This window comes from Python bivittatus, unplaced genomic scaffold, assembly GCF_059951505.1.
Source record: "Python bivittatus isolate LINGU-HERP-01145 unplaced genomic scaffold, Pbiv_v1 ctg000020_np1212, whole genome shotgun sequence".
Lineage (NCBI taxonomy): Eukaryota > Metazoa > Chordata > Lepidosauria > Squamata > Pythonidae > Python > Python bivittatus.
This window is the reverse complement of record NW_028277030.1, coordinates 27,302,366-27,318,752: the sequence shown is the minus strand read 5'-3', so window position 1 is coordinate 27,318,752 and position 16,387 is coordinate 27,302,366. Positions and strand designations below refer to the sequence as shown.

At 37.8% G+C, this 16,387-nt stretch overlaps 1 protein-coding gene across 6 annotated transcripts in view; it reads left to right on the top strand.

Moving 5' to 3' along the window:
- The first annotated feature begins 4,193 nt into the window (after positions 1-4,193).
- The window catches only part of ASAP2 (ArfGAP with SH3 domain, ankyrin repeat and PH domain 2), a 111,617-nt gene continuing 99,423 nt past the window's right edge, over positions 4,194-16,387 (top strand). For 4 of the 6 annotated variants that reach the window (XM_088136410.1, XM_088136407.1, XM_088136394.1 and 1 more), the window contains exon 1: positions 4,194-4,668. In XM_088136410.1, coding sequence (XP_087992536.1) covers positions 4,543-4,668 — 126 coding nt within the window. In that variant the 5' untranslated portion in view covers positions 4,194-4,542. Of the gene's footprint in view, positions 4,669-6,721; positions 6,855-16,387 lie in introns of all 6 variants that reach the window. The other 2 variants (XM_088136403.1, XM_088136386.1) reach the window with 2 other exon arrangements.

The window sequence follows — 16,387 nt, the reverse complement described above, 5'->3', positions numbered from 1 at the left end:
CTTTTTTAATGAGCAGCAGGTCACGTGGGATTAAAACTCTTATGTAGGGTCAGCCTTGCAGTGCAAGGTGGAGTAACTCGTTTTTAGGCAGATAGCACTATATAATAGTTTTCTTTGGGCATTCTTAATCAATGCTTGAAGGGCCACGTGCATGGGCTCTGCCCCTTTATCCCCAATCTCCTTGCATTCAGTGGTCTCAAAGAGTTCACTTAATACAACTACAGTTCTCTGTGCAATCCGGGACCTTGATAAAGCAGGGTCCTGCATAAGATGCAGAACTGAATTTGTGTTCAAGCAAATCTGAGTACTGTACAGCTCCCCTTCAGGATAAGTTGGGATCTAGTAGGGGAAGGGCAGATGGGATGAACACATGGGGCCAGGCCCAGCTTATGAGAAATAAGGATAGATGAAGGCTGGAACTGTTGTCTGAATATGTTAACAAGACTTACTAAAATATCTCCAATAAGAGTGTAACTTCAGCAGCAAAACATCTTAGACCTCTAGAATAACTCAGTTTTCAGGAGTTTCCACAAGGCTAGGGCAGTGGGGACCAGCCTAATTTCTAAGGGGAGGATGCTCCATAAAACATATGCTGCTGCAGCAAAGCAGCACTAAGAGCCTCCAATTTCCACCCCTCCCCAAATGTACCTTACAGAAATGGAGAATCACCAACAGTTTTGCCTGCGATGCACAGGTTGATTTCAGTTGGAGAAGGGAGTTTTACAGGTACCCTGTGCAAGCCATAAGAGTATAACATTGCAAGAATGGAAACAGCTTGGTCATATTTTGGGCAGCACATGTTCCTTTGCATTGCTTGTTACATGTAAATATGTCACAGAAAATACTATGGGGAAAACAGCATGTTTTCTTTTTTCTTCCCAAACTAATGGATTGTTGGAAGAAAATTATGTCAAGGGACGGGAGAATCCATCTATCCATCCATCAGTAGGATAATTCTCTAGAACCTAAATAGAATTGGACCAAATTTGGTGTTGAGGAAAAGCCACAAAAACAGAGACTGAGTCTGAAAATGGGCTAAATATATCCAGGGGCTGCAGAGGAAAGAAATTTAGAAGAAACCCCCCCAAGGCACCCCGAGGCAGAAGCTGTTGGGCAATGGCTGAGACAGTTGCTGACTGCTCCTTTCTTAAAGTCCCCTCCTCCTGCTCATGTGACCCAGACAGGAGCTCCTACTAAGGGAGTGGAAAGAATTCCAGAAACTCTGCATGTTTTTCCGATGTTGCTTTTGTAATCAGTAATTAGCTGCCAGACCTCATGCTGGGCGTAGCGATAAAGCGTGATACACCAGACACCGCAGCAGTGCCTGTTTAGGAACTTACCTGCAAGAGAAGCTCACATACATGAAATGGCTAGAGAAGGTACTTTATGTAGACAAGACAGAGCCATATGTACACAGATCTGCCTACTGCAGAACACAGTAATCCCAGTCTTTCTCTCTGATATTTTCTCTCTCTGCTTCAGAGTTTAAATTCTAGATCTTTTTGAGTCAATGGAATTGTGGTCATTCTGTTCCTGATCCTGAGAGTGGGAGACACTTGTTCAACATTTATGTAACAGTTCTGTCTAGACTGGGGACTGCTGCTTTGTGGCTCATAAGCTTGAGCCCTTTTGTCTCCTTAAGAGAGACTATTGGTTTTTACAACTAGCCTGCATTACAGGCCCGTTCACCATGGGGGATATATTGGCTAGGTTTGCATGACATATTTATTCACTATTAACCATGTTTTTCTCAACATTCTGTTTTACATGACACAAGGAACTATGAGACATTGGACTATAAACTAGGGCAAAATCCAAATTCCCACTGGGTGGCAGCAAAGGGTTAACATTTTCCATATCTCTTTGCTGCAATCTAATGGTCCTCCAGGGTTTGTTTCATTTGGGGTGTTTTTTTGCTGATTATTTTTTTTTTGCTGATTTGCACACACACACACACACACACAATGTGGTGTGTGCCCAGCCTAAGTGGAATTATGTGAATGGGGAAATTTAGTGGATTGTCTCCATTCCTCAACCAGACCTAACATGAACTGTGTTTGCATGGTATATTTGTACATGCTACGCCAAACTGTAGTGTAGTGGGAACACAGCCAATGACTCATAGTGGTTCTCTAGCATTTCTGGGGTGAAACTTTCCCAGCCTTCTGTGGAACTGAAAGTATTGAATTAAGTTACCTTCTGGGCTCCCTTCACAGAAACAATGATGTAACAATAAAACTTTACAAATGAAATGAATGTGTTCTAGCTCTGATCCAATTCAATATATTGCTTTAATATGGATTTATTATATCTTAATTAAAGATATGTTATACCACCCTTTACAGAACTTCCCAAGAGTAGTTTACTAAAACATGAGGACATTCAAAAACAAATTATAATAATTAAATGAAATAAAAAATAAAATAATTATAAAAATAAAATAATGTAGTAATAAAGAACAATTTTTATCCCCTCCTGTTTTGTGTGTTTTTATAGTTTTTTATATGTTGTTTTTATGTATTTATTTTTTTAATTATTGTATGCCGCCCAGAGTCACCTTGTGTGAGATGGGCAGCTATATAAATATGATAAATAAATAAATACAATAAAATCATTTAAAAGCCCCATAAATACAAATCTCTTTGGCATCAAAAAGATAGAAATGAAATGGGAAAGCTTCACAAAGGGGGCATGATACTGAGAAGGGTCAACTTACCCACATACTAATCACAATGAGTTTGTAATACCATGGGCTAGAAGACAGTTAACTATTTTATGGCAATGTGTCAAGTAAACACAACCAATATAAGGTCTCTTCCTACCTTTCAAAGGAAAATAATACTTGCCTTTTTAATTCTTTGGGAGATGCTGCCACATGAACATTCTTCCATTGAATCAATGGTCCCAAGGTGTTAAGATTCTGCTGTCACCTTCACCCTCCCTGCAAATGCTATTATTAAACAGCAATGTTTTGACTGACAGAAGGAGAACATTATTAAATACATTGGGAATAATCATATTAACTACTTTTTGTTACTTTAGTATTAATTAAAATTTAGTCAATATAGGGTTTGTCCAGCTCCACGCACAGAAGAGTGTACCTTTTATCATAACACTGGTCCCAGATCCAAAGGATTATACACCTTTTCCCATGGATCAAGAATGTTTTACTTCAGAGACTGATGGGGAAACAAGGTAGATGGCTTCTGCCAAACTGACTGCTTACTAATATACTATTACAAAGTATTTTTTTCCAGTTGAATGGGTTATTCATCATTTATTGATGGCAATATCAAAGGTTTATTAAACTGCATGGGTGAATAAATTACTACAAATATAATTTCAACCTATTTCAAACTTTTTCCGATAATTTCACTCTTTCATCAACATCTTGTGCAAGACATTATTTTCATAATGTTGTTCATTCACGTTTTCAAAAGTACAGCAAAATATAAGGTGACATTTATAGAATTATTCATACACTTATGTACATAATTCAACTCATTTATACTTGGTGATTAGCAACTGCCTGTGTTCACACAACACACCCACAGTTTGGAAATTAACCTGATGACACACTATGCTATTAATCATGCAGACTGGATTCACACAAAACCCTGTGACTGACTACTATCCTGTAGTTTGGGGTTCAGGGCTGTGTGAACTGACTCCTCAGAAAAATTACACGGGGTGTGGTTTCATTAAAGGTCAAAACTCACACATGCAAGAAACTGGAAGTCCGTACACAAGCCCACCCTCAGGGGTCAGTAAGCAGGCTCCCTCCACAAATCACACTCACAAAGGAGTATGTCCTACTGTCTGCGTAAAACATTCAGGAGCACCTGCTTGGACTGAGGTTCAGGTGAGCCCCTCCCCCCTCCAGTTTCGCTATCCAGTTGCAGCGTGATCTCGAGGGGCGCTCCCTTCCAGCCTTCCCTACCTCACAAGGTTGTTTTGAAAATGAAACGGGCGAGAGCCACGCCGCCGCATTGCCAGAGTGCCAGGGCCCGGGAGCCCGGCTACCCCTCCCCGGTTTTCGCCCCCGCTCGGCTCCCCACGGCGGCGCCGGGCGCCGAGCAGGGCGCCCTGCCTCCTTCGGCCTTCGGAGGGGCGGGCGCTGCGCTGGGTTCTCCCCCAATGCGTGATTGTGGGAGGAGTGTCTGGTTCGGCTGCCCCCCTCCCCCCGCGTGTGCGTGATTGGGAGGCAGGGCGGTGCGGCTCGTTCTCTCTCCCTTTGCTTCCCAAAAGTAGGGCATTTCCGTGCGTGTGTGTTGGTGCCTGCCTGTGTGTATCTGCGTGTGTCACAATAATAGCCCCCCTTAACGCTTCCTAGCTGCTGGGCTTGCAAGGAGAAAGCCCTGCAGCAGCCGCGGGCTATTGAACGATGTAAGGCGGGGAGACTCCCCCTCGCCTGCCTCTCGCTCGCTCGCTTTCCAATCCCTCTTCCCCGTCCCCTCCTCTCCCGGAGCCGCCCGCCCGCCCCGCCGCTCTCCTCAGTCTTCCCTTCCTTCCTTCCCTTCCTTCCTTCCCTCCCTCCCCGCCATGCCGGACCAGATCTCCGTGTCGGAATTCGTGTCCGAGACCAATGAGGATTACAAGTCGCCCACCGCCTCCAACTTCACCACCCGGATGGTACAGTGCCGGAACACCGTGGCGGCCATCGAGGAGGTGAGCGGGAGCAGCGAGAGGGGGCAGAGCCGAGCCCTGCCCAGCCCAGCCCCTCCGCCTGGCCTGCAGAAGGCGGCTTCCCCGCCCGCCTCTGGCCACCCGAGGCAGCTCCAGGCTTGTGTGTGGGTCGGTCTGGCGGGAGGCTGGCTGGAAGATGGAGGAGCGGAGCCTCGAGCCGTGCCCGGGCTCCCTCCCTTCCCTTCCCTTCCCTCTCTTCAGACCTGCGTCTCTCTGGCACAAAGGGGGCTTCGTGCCCAGCTCAGCCCCTCGAAGCCTCGGGGATCGTGCCCGGCGTGGCAGAAGCGTCGCGCGGCTTTCTCCTGCTCCCCTTTTGCCCGCCTTTTTCATTTTTGTCTGTGGCGCGGAGTCCCTCTCTCTGGCGCTTCCTTCCCATCGGCAAGATTCGTATCCCTGTTGCTGATCACGATGCTCCTTCTACTTCTGCCACAATGGCTGGGCTTCCCTCGGCCTTTCAGGGAGGGGGCGGTGTGGAACCACCTGTACTGGCACATCTTTTCCCGACCATTTCAACCTGCCTTCTCCAACGGGCGGGATACATTTTCGGGCCATAAAGCGATCGGAGGCACCTTAACTATTCCTAATGGATTGCAGCTTTTTTGCGGGCGGGGGCGGGAAGAGCCGCTGACGAAATAACCAGTCCATAGTTACTTTCCTTTCTTCGGTACAGTTCTTGTGTTCTGGATGGAGTCCCACCATTGTGAGATTTAGGAGTTGTGCAGCAGGATATACTTTCTGCAGTGGGGTGCTCTCAGAGCTGCCACCCTGTGCCTCATTCTTTTGGGAGGAAGCCCCACTGAATCGAATGGGGCTTATTTTTGAGCAAACGTGCACTGCCTGAAGCTGTGCACTGATATTTACTCCCAGTTGGAGGATTAAGAGGTCCAAAAGAATATAATAAAGTAAACGTTTCCAGACTGTAGGGGCTGTATCTATGTCCCACCCTGTAAGTGTTCATTCCTCTCTTGTTAAGCCCTATTATCTGTGAGTGGCACCCTTCCTTCAGGAATTGAAATGCATCTATTTGTAAAACAAAGGGCCTGAGCCCCTGACCACTAACATCAGCTTTGGGGCTTATTTTTACCAAAGCAACAACTGTTCTTTGAGGCTTCTCTTTTGCTGACACCACAAAATCTACACCCTTCTTCTTTTAGTAAGTTGGGAGACCACTGGTCTTCTTAAGTCTTCTCTTCAGACAAAAGAAAAGGTAGATATTGCATGCATAAGTGTTCTTAAAGGCAAAGGGATTTGATTCAGAACTCTGCTTTTGTTCACACCAGCCCTCACAAAAAGTGCATCTGCTTTATTTCAGTGTAGAAAATTTTAAATCTTGGTTGGGAATTCTTTGTGCGCCTTTGTCAGGATTAAAAAAAAATCAGATATTATTTTCAACATTATACGCAGGTTGCAAGCTTCCCCCTAACTGCTTGGATTAACACAATACTACCTCCCCTGTGAATTTTGAAACTTATCCAAATGTTATTTAGTTGCATCTCATTGACATATATAAAATATGAAGTTATTTTGCATTTTTTTAACTGAATACTGGTCTTTCCAAGCTTGTTTTATCAGTGTTCATTATATTGTAAACTGGTGTGCCATTTATCTTGCTTTGTTATGGTGGGCTCAGATGGTTGCGCCTGCCACTTTAAAACAAACTAGTTTGTGCATATGATACTTGAAGAATTACTGTTTTGCTATTAAAGTAATTCTCCTGTCCCCACAAATTACCTCTTCAACCACTGTACCCTAATTAGTTCTTCAGCTTTTTTCAGTGTGCATGTTGTTAAGATCTTAAGAAATACAAAGCAGTCTTTAGGAAAAGTTGGCCTCTACCATTTAAAAATTAATAGGAGCTTTCAGTCTGAGGCTGCAGTGAGTGGAACTTTCTTTCTCTTAAGTAAATCTGCATGGAATACAGTGAAAGTTATTTTTAAGTAGACATGCATAGGATTGTGCTGTGAAGCAAAGGTTAGCAACATAGTATTTGAAAGTCCCCCTCCCTCTGCAGATATCCATTACCTCTTTCTCTCAGGTTGACTGACTGAAGGTGAATAGCTATGTGATGGAGGAAATACTTGGAGTAGCCAACATGCTCTGTAGTCCATTTCCTGCTTAAGCCTATGTAAACAAGCATTCAGTTTCTTCTGAATCCATGGAAGTTTCTGGTGAGCATTGAAGCACAGTGTTGGAGAACATCCAAAGATAATTTTTAAACAATCTTTTATACTTATGACAGAATCTTTCATGTATCAATTCCATAAATAACTCTTATGCTGTTCACTAAAATTTCCTGTATTTTGAGCTTTTCACAGAACAACAATACTTTAATTTTAAAAGTTTATAGCATTTATGCTTTTTATTTTAGAAGTACTATCTGCCTTTCATTCTTTCACACATGACAAAGTTATATTTCCACAAAATAGCTCCTGTGTATGCTATCAAAATTTTGGGTATATGTTCTAGAATATTGTCTAAAACTGGAAATACAGAAATGATGTTTAAGGGGAATCATAGTTACATTAACGTTCATACCCTTAGCAGCAATAGCTTCTTCATGGCTTAAACAATAAAGGATGAAAATATTAGGAGGCAGAGAAGAAATGCATTTGAATTGCCACTTCAATCATGGGATTTCTTTTTTTAATCTCATGAGTCAGACACCGGTACATCCTGATTTGTGAATGAGTGTCATTCACAGTTCTGGTGGGTAAATGTGAATGCTTAGTGTAGTTGTGATTGCTTTAAAAATGCTAAAAACTGTTTGTAATTATAACTGACTATTTAAACAAGCAAGCAAAAAAGCAAAAATAAATACTGAAATATACTTGATTCTTTATCTATCAGCTGTTTCTTACAGGTCAAACATAGGGCTGAAAGTGGATTTCAAAGCAGGGCCAGAGTTTCTTATCTCAAATCTTCTCTAGACTTTGGATATTGGATAGAGAAAAATAGTTACTTGTTATACATTGCAGACCATCTCTGACATAATAATGGAGGATGATAACACTATCAATATTTCAGTAATCTGCTAAGAATTGCTCACTAAGAATTATTCAGAGTATGCTAAATTTCATAAAGTGGGATGACAGTATCGCTCTTTATCTGCTAAGTATTAATTTCTTTACTATGAAGACCACCTATTCAGAAGTGATTGTAAAGAAGTTCTGAAATGGCTGCATTAAACTGAATGTATTTACATTCAAAATCAAGTATCTATATTGCTATTGTTTTAAAAGTGGATTATGGTTCCTCCCCGCCCCCCAGGTTTTTCTAGGATAAAATTTACCATTTGCAGCATCTACAGCACTAATCCTCTTTAAATAAAGCCTGTGGAAATGTCATCAGAAATGGCTGTCATTCCCCCAGTTGTGAAAAGGAAGTATTAGTCTAATAAGAATTACCTGCACCTAATTCTGCATGATGCTTGTTTGTGTATTGTGATGAGCATGTACACAACAAGGACTTGCCAGTCTGACTACTAACTTCAAGTAAAATAGTAATTAGACTACAGCATGGGATGACTCACTGGAATAATAGAAACTTTAGGTAGTACGTCTGAAGATTGAAGGTCTATTTTTTACAAGTGGGGTTAGTTCAAACGAGGGTCTTGTGTGTTGATACTGTATTGGACACTGATGAACTGTACAATAGTGAAGGGAATTTGATCTCCTATTTAATTGCTTCAGTGTTAATGATTTGAGAATATTATAACTTCAGTTTTGTTTCCTTTCTAAAATTGCTTTGGCAGTCATTCTGACTAATCTGACTATTATGGTGTGTTTACACAGAGAAATAATTTGACTAAATTTTGTTTTGTACTTTTTTTCAGTATTTCAGTATTATAAAAACATGCAAAGGGCGGCCATATAAATGTGTTGAATACTGTAAAATAGTAAAAAATTAGTAAAAACCTGTTGCTGTAATAGATAGTAATATTAACTTTTGTATAAATTGATGGATAATCATAAGATTTTATTGAATTTACTAAATTTTGAACATGTTCTGGAGAAGAGGTATGCAAATGCTTTGAATTGTAAATGTTTTGAGTATAAAACATTCTGGTTCAAGTACAAAATGGTTGTTTCAGGTTTGTAGACTGTTTCAATCATTCTGGGAGTGTTTTGAGTTCAAAATACCGGTTTCAAATTTGAAAGAGCTCTAAAATTGCTTTAAAATGATTCTTCTTTCACGACTTGCTCTAACTAAAAAATGAACAATTTCTTAAATATATTTATGGAATAACTATACTTAGTGAGCAGAAATCCTACATAGTGTAGTTTGTTAAACCAAAAAAGAGAAAGAAAACTTCTTTATGAAACATTTTTCATTGTCTCACTTCATTATGAAAAGTATATTGTGTAGTGAATGAAGTACAGGAAAAACCAAGTTTTCTCCGGGGCTTCTGGTGGGGACTAATGGTGGCTTTAGTGGCTTTGAAATAGTGGAGATGGCACCACAGCTGATTGGTGGCTGGCAGCAAGAGCTAGCCGTTCAACTTGCTCTGGATCAAGGAGGAAGCAAGAAATCAACCCATTTGCTGTCTGGACAGCTGTTCCTTAAAAGCTAATTGTGGAGAGAAAAGCCTCTGCAAATGGCTTTCAAGTTGAGTGGCTAGGAGGTAGGGGATCCATCTCTGTTCACAGCTGCGGTGCAGCCTTTTATGGACACTAGAGCCCACCGAACCTCATTTCTAAACACTTTGAATTATAATTATTTTTCACCTTAAGAGAGACTTTCCTTCGCAACAGATAACTAATTCTCTTGGGGCTTATCCTTATTTTTGGGACTATATTTTTAAGAGAAAAAATAGAGCTTTAATTTGAATCTGGTTAATTCGCAACAAGCTGGATGAAAATTGGAATTTAAAGGAGACTTAAAAGTAACTTACAGTGAAAAGGGAAGATTTATATACAGAAGTTTTTAAAGATTAATATTCAATCAAAACCAGAGACTTTCCTTTTGGGCTTGATGGATAAACAGTTGGAAAAAAACCTCATGGGACTTTGTTTTTATATATGATAACAGCAGCAAGGCTTTTATATGCACAGAGGTGGAAAGATAAGACATTACCTATAGTGGAAAAATGGATGGTGAAGTTGATGGAGTTGGCTGAGATGGCAAAATTGACAGCTTTGATTTGAGATAAGACATTGTGTAATTTTAATGCTAACTGGAAACCTTTTTTGGACTTTTTGCGGGAAACAGAAAAAAATGAAATTTTGTTGTATGGATTTGATGATTAGAAATAATATGGGTTAATAGAAATAATGGAAGTTACGTTGTAAATTTAGAGCAAGAGTGGGGTTGGAAGTCAATTCTTTCTTTTGTTGTTTCTCATCTTTTCTCCACTTTTAATCTTTACTATTTTCTTTTTTCCAATTTTCTTTTTCTTAATATTTTTGTTAGTTTTTACTGTTCTTTTTTTAAAAAATTAATAAAATTATTATTTTAAAAAAAGAAAAACCAAGTTTTTTCTATTTCAAATAATAAAGTTAGTAAATCAAACCCAAACCATTAGAGCATATTTACAATAGGTAAGAATGCATTTGTCCTGAAGGAGATTCCTTTCTGATCCTAGATGAGGTGATCAGTTAAGATTTTGCTGAATGTAAAAGAAAAACCTGTTGATCAAGTTATCCAGACCGAGAGAAGTGGTTGTAGCACTGATCAACTCTGTTTAATCTGCAACACTATTTTACAGATACGATTTCTGAATTTTGTGTGTTGGGATGTTTGCAAATGTGATACAGCTATATAGCAGTAGAGTTGGTTTATTAGAATATTGGCCCGTCAATTATATGCGTGGTAGGCAGTGGGAAATCTGAATTTAGTCATTTTTTAAAGTGATGGATATTTAATGGTTAATTTGTTACCTGGAAGTATGAGTAGAAAATTTATGTAATCTAATTAATTTGAGCCCTGCTGGATTGGAATAGCATATGAGCACCAGCAAAATAAACAGATGGACATAAGTCTTATTTTTGAAGGATCATATCAAAATCAGGCTAGAAAGTGACCTCAGGAATAGGATAGTATTCTTCCAGACACCAAATGGGGCCATATCAAATAAAATAATCTTATGTCTCAAATGAAAGGCTTTAATATTTGTGTCTAGTGGGGAGAGAGATATTTTTACATGGGTTTGTTATTGTAAAAAAACATCTATGCAATTAAGATCTGAAGTTTTAAATGTTTTGTAGTATTCTGTCTCCTTTTCCCTTACTGTATTTTCTTGTATTAAAATTTCACCTAGATTCCTAAATAGATCTGTATAATCCTAAGTAAAAACCTGTTGGTAGCAACAGCTACTGTTTACAAAAATCCATAGTAATTGTTATTAGTTTCCATAAAATTAATGACATTTTTAATCTTTGTCAAACTTTTAAACTATATTTTTATGAATCATTACAGTTCAGAAAAATTTTATTTGACTTAAACCAAATAGAGATAGTTACAGAATAATGTACTAAAATAAGTAAAACCATATAATCACAACATGCTGTCTTTGAAAGTTATGACTATTTCATCATCTTTTGTTTTTTGCTTAAATATACTCATGAAATTGTATGTTAGTATTTTATTTTTACTTCTTTTCACGAGAAATACATCCTGCTCATCCCATTTGTGGAAATAATTATGTAATCTCTCCCCAATGTGATAGTCTCTAGGACTATAACCCCTATAATCCGCTACATACGTATCTCCCAATATCCCTAACACAAACACTGGCTGTAGTGTATTATATTTGGAGGGTATCGAGATAGGGAAAGTAGAAATGATCTTAAGTATGCTTATATCTTCTGTGAGCAGTTATGGGAAAAAGAGAAATAATGTGAAAATGCTTAAGCTAGTGTTGATTGGATTTTCTGTTAATGGTGATGATTGAAGGGGTAGATTTTAGTATTTATATTTAGCATACTAAAAGGTCAACAGTGCAGCATTCTATTAAAATTTGAGAAACTGGTGTTGCTTCCAAATAGTATTAGCAGTTGTAGAAAAGAGAAAAATGCAGTAATCTCTTTTGCCTGAGGCAAATCCTAAAATAGCAAAACTCGATTTTTTTTTTCCCAGCCAAGAAGAATCTAGACTCATGATTTTTGATGGATGACATAGTGGCCACTATCATAAGTGGACTTCTAGTCATATAACAAGATACTCAAATTTTCTTTCCTCCCTGCAGCCCTTACACGCTCCAGATTTCTCCACATGGTCTTGAGATTCCTTAGTAAATGTTAGCTCAAACAAACTGGTTTAGAATGGCACAGAAACCTGGCTAGTATCAGACTTTGTACGTAAGAATTTGCTTCTAATACTTTTATTTCTTAAAAGGTTACAATATGGTGTTATATGCAAGTTCAGGATTGTTTTGCATTGGTACAAGTTCTTCAGGATCAGTTATAGTTACTTAACTTAGGGGCAAGTATAAAAGTGTGAGCTATTTTAATTGCTAGGAATTGTATGTAACGATGGTATAACATGCTATCTAATGACAAGGGTAACATGAACAATTTAGAGTACAGTTTATAGTAGTAGTATATATGGCAGGCTTGCAGTTTCAACTATGATTTGGCATAGTAATATGTCTGCTCACAATAAACTACGGTAGATTATATTCAAAAGTCAATTTCATGCTGACTTTAAACACAACTGCCATATTCATAAATATTTTTAGTATATTGATAGTTTTCCAAAACAGATGGGTGATCAAGATGCTGTTTTTACATTAAAAAAGCTTCTCCTCCACAACCCACTTCAGTTTGAAAATGAAGCTATTTCTGTAGGCTTACATCCCACTTCTGTTACTGTGAATGGTTCACACATGTCAAACCAACCAGTCAACTGATAGTGTAGCATGTGCAAACCAGGCTGTGATATCTTGTTCAACAAATGGTTGTTTAAAAATCCTAGCTAGTGTTATATATGAAAGTAGTCTGTCTTTCTTCACCACTTGCTTTGGTTTGCAGAAGTTTAATCCCTCCCTATGTTTTGTTAAGGAATTAACTCCCGTGCAGCAAAGAAAAATAGATAAATAGTTATAGTGCCCTTCAGCTGATTGTAGCCTATGCATCATTGCAAACTGCCCAAAATGAATGCTGTAACAGAACTCATTGCTGGTGGAGCTATGTGTTCTGTCACTGACCCATTGTCTAATCTGAAGTGATTTGGTAGGATGCTGTTAATAATAGCGAGACAGGGTAGATAGGGTTTGCATCTACTTATTTGATATGATGTCATTATTAAACAGCAGAGTTCATTTATTTGGCTAGAAAGCTGTATTAAAAATTAATAAGCTGTGGGTAGGAATTGGCTTGGGAAATCTCTAATTTACAAGATGAGCTAGAGATATGTAATACAGCATCATAGTTGAAAGTGTATTCATTGGTATTTTGGAAGGGTTAGGGTACAGTTTTTAATGGATGAATAAGAAATTTTCCTAAAATTTTCTAGTGCATTTGTGCAAATGTTATGTGTCTTCTTCTATGCAATCATGTTTCTTTAATGTCAGTTCTTACAGCTGCATCTTCAGTGTTCATATCTGGCCTTATAGCAACCCCCCTCCCCCTCACCAAATCAGAACATAGGTTATGGGAGCATGAAAGCAAAGTGAACTTTATTAAGCGTTATTTGCAGTGATTCATTTTCCATGAAAACTGTTGGCTGTTTTGAGGGATTTTTTGTTTTCTTTGAATAGCTCTAGTGAAATCTATTTTGAAGAATAGGAAGCAGCATACATTCACTAATCATTTTAATCCCTATCAGTCAGACAGGATTATTATTTGAACAAAAGCGGAAGACTGAACATTTCATTACAATGTGTACATCAATCTTTTGGTTCTCTTCCCTGAATTACAATATAGAATACTACCAAACTATTATTTGATATAACTTTATTTCATGAACATGAAGATTCATAGTACACAAAAGACAACTCCAATTAGAGTTTTCAAATCCCTTTTAATTTGTATGGGACTGACCTCTTTAGTAATGGAAGATAATGTTCAAAAGCAAAAATCTTTAGTTCATCTCTCCTTTGCAGTAAGATAAATTTGTTTCCATATTATTAAAAAGCATTATATGAAAGCCTCAGTTGACCGTAGCTATGATGGCCAGTGGAGGTCATGTGAATGTCATATAGAAGATTACTACTTGGAATGTAAGAGGAATAAATTTAAGTTAATGAATGAAATGACAATAGTATGTTGGATGTCTGTCAAACTAATAGAAAGGGGAAGGATGTAATAGATCTGAATGATGGAGTTGTGATCTTGTTCAGTTGGATTGATGAATGTATGAGTTACATTCATTGGTGGCTTACAAAGTGTAGAGTAAGATTTGAACAATTCCTGAAATTCAGTGATTGTTGAATTAAGAATGAAAGAGCTAAAATGTATATCAGAAATATGACTTAGTGTCACGTAGGTTATGTGTATGAAAATAGAAATCCACAGGTTAGTTCATTGCTGTGAGACTATTATGTGTGCAAAAATGGAAAGACTGAAATACCCACAACAGAGGAATGGTTGGTGAAGATGACAGAATGGGTAGAGATGGCAAAATTAATTTGTTTGCTCAGAGAAAGATCAACAACTACATTTATTAGTGACTGGAAACCCCTTATGGGGTTTTTACTGAACAAAGAAAAAAATGAACTGGTGATTTATGGATTTGATTATTAGGGTAGATTATGGAAAGAAGGAAATTTTGATGTAACCTTAGAGAGGGTAAAATATAAATGTACTTATAACTACTGTTAAGAAAATTGGAAGCTACATTTTAATTACCTTTTCTTTCTCTTTCTCTTTCTCTTTCTCTTTCTCTTTCTCTTTCTCTTTCTCTTTCTCTTTCTCTTTATTTCTTTTTCACTTATTACTTTTCCCTATTCTCTTCAATTCAAAATGTGTACTGTTTTTATTCTGTTGAAAACTTATTTAATAAAAATTATTAAAAAAAGAAAGAAAAGAAAACAGAAACCCGCAGGTTAATGATATTAGGATAGCATATTCACTCCAGTGAATAGTGATAATGGAAGACACAGATATAAATTCTAGGGGAATGCAATCCAGGGGAAAATACTCTGTAATGTGAAATGATAGGAAAGTACAGAAAAAGCGATTGAGCTATTCAGAAATTCAGGAATGAATGAGAATAGTGACTGGTGAATATCTGCTTTAAAAAAGGTTTGTTTCAAATACTTGGTTTATTCACAGCAAAGAAATGAATATAACTCTAAAAGCATGATTGATTTGATTGTTTATGATTAAATATTGAGAGGATAAAAGGATAAACCTGTTAGCCTTCTAGAAAGCACCAAAATCCTACTTTTCCCCTAGGTATTGGACCAGGACAATAGATGAGCGCATCTTCTGGGAGTGCATGTCTAGTTGACCCTCCAGGAATACGTTGTTTTATATGTTGGGTGTGGATTTTGGTTTATTTTATTTTTTATGGTTACCTCTAATTATTGTTTTTTGTTTAGTTTTTATTTGATACATACCGCCTTATGTCACAATTATGCAATTTGGGGTGCTATATAAATCTTCTAAATAAATAAATAAATAATACATGATCCACAGTGCTGAATGATTTCTTTTTTGGTGGTGTCAAGAGTAGATCTTGAGAAAAAATTGATATAAAAAAAAGTGGAAGAAACTAGAGTGAAAGAACAGCAACTGCAGGAAGAGAAAGTGTGAGTCCTATATGAAAAAGTATGTAAGTAGAAGATAGCTAGATTAATTTTCCAACAGAATGAATGGAAAGTGGACATAAGGAAAGAGGATGTGAAAGCTGCGTGGAACAGAGTGAAAAAGCTATAGATTTTAAAAAATGCAGATATGAGAGTGCTGGAAAAAAAACGAGATTGAGAGAAAAATGTTGTATAAAGTGTATGATGAGGAAAAGTTGCAAAGAATGTAGTCCAAAAGAGCAAGGAACAGCTAAGATTTAAAAAGGCAGAGAAAATGTAGAGTGATTTTGATAGAAATAAAATATTGTTTTTGAAGTGGGTGGAGAGGGCTAAACAAAGAACCTCCAACAGAGTAAATTGCATTAAAGTAAGAGTGATGAAATTACTTTGGATGAAACTGAAGTGAGGAAGTAGTAATATTTTAGAGATTTATATGGAAATGATAGTGATATTTTGAAGAATGGAATGGGACCAATAGTGATATTTTGAAGAATGGAATAGAAACAAATGCTATGTTAGTTGATGAAAGTCATAAATGCTATGAGAATGTTGAAAAATGATAAGGTGTAGATAGTGTTAAAGGAGAAATGTGAAAATATGGAAATGGTTTACTTACGGAGTGCCTGTATGTCTTATTTAATTTTTGTGTGATAAGTATACCTGGCAGTTGGAAGAATGCCATACCATTGTTGTTTCCTTATGTAAAGGGAAAGGAAGCAAGAGTGAATGCAAAATTGTAGAGGGGGAGGGTTAGATCATTAGATGTTTCTGAGAAAGTTCTTGGCAGAATTCTGACTGAAAAGGTATGAGATATGACAGTAATCAAATTTGGGAAGTGCAGTGCTGCTTTATATCAGGCAGAAAGTGTACTGGCTGGATTTTTGGTCTTCAGGTCATTGAGAAGTACAGGCATGTGAACGACTTTATTATATTTCATTGATTTTGATAAAATGTATGTTAAAGTGAATAGGCTTGAATTATGGAACATTTTGCTTCGACTTCACTACAGGTAGT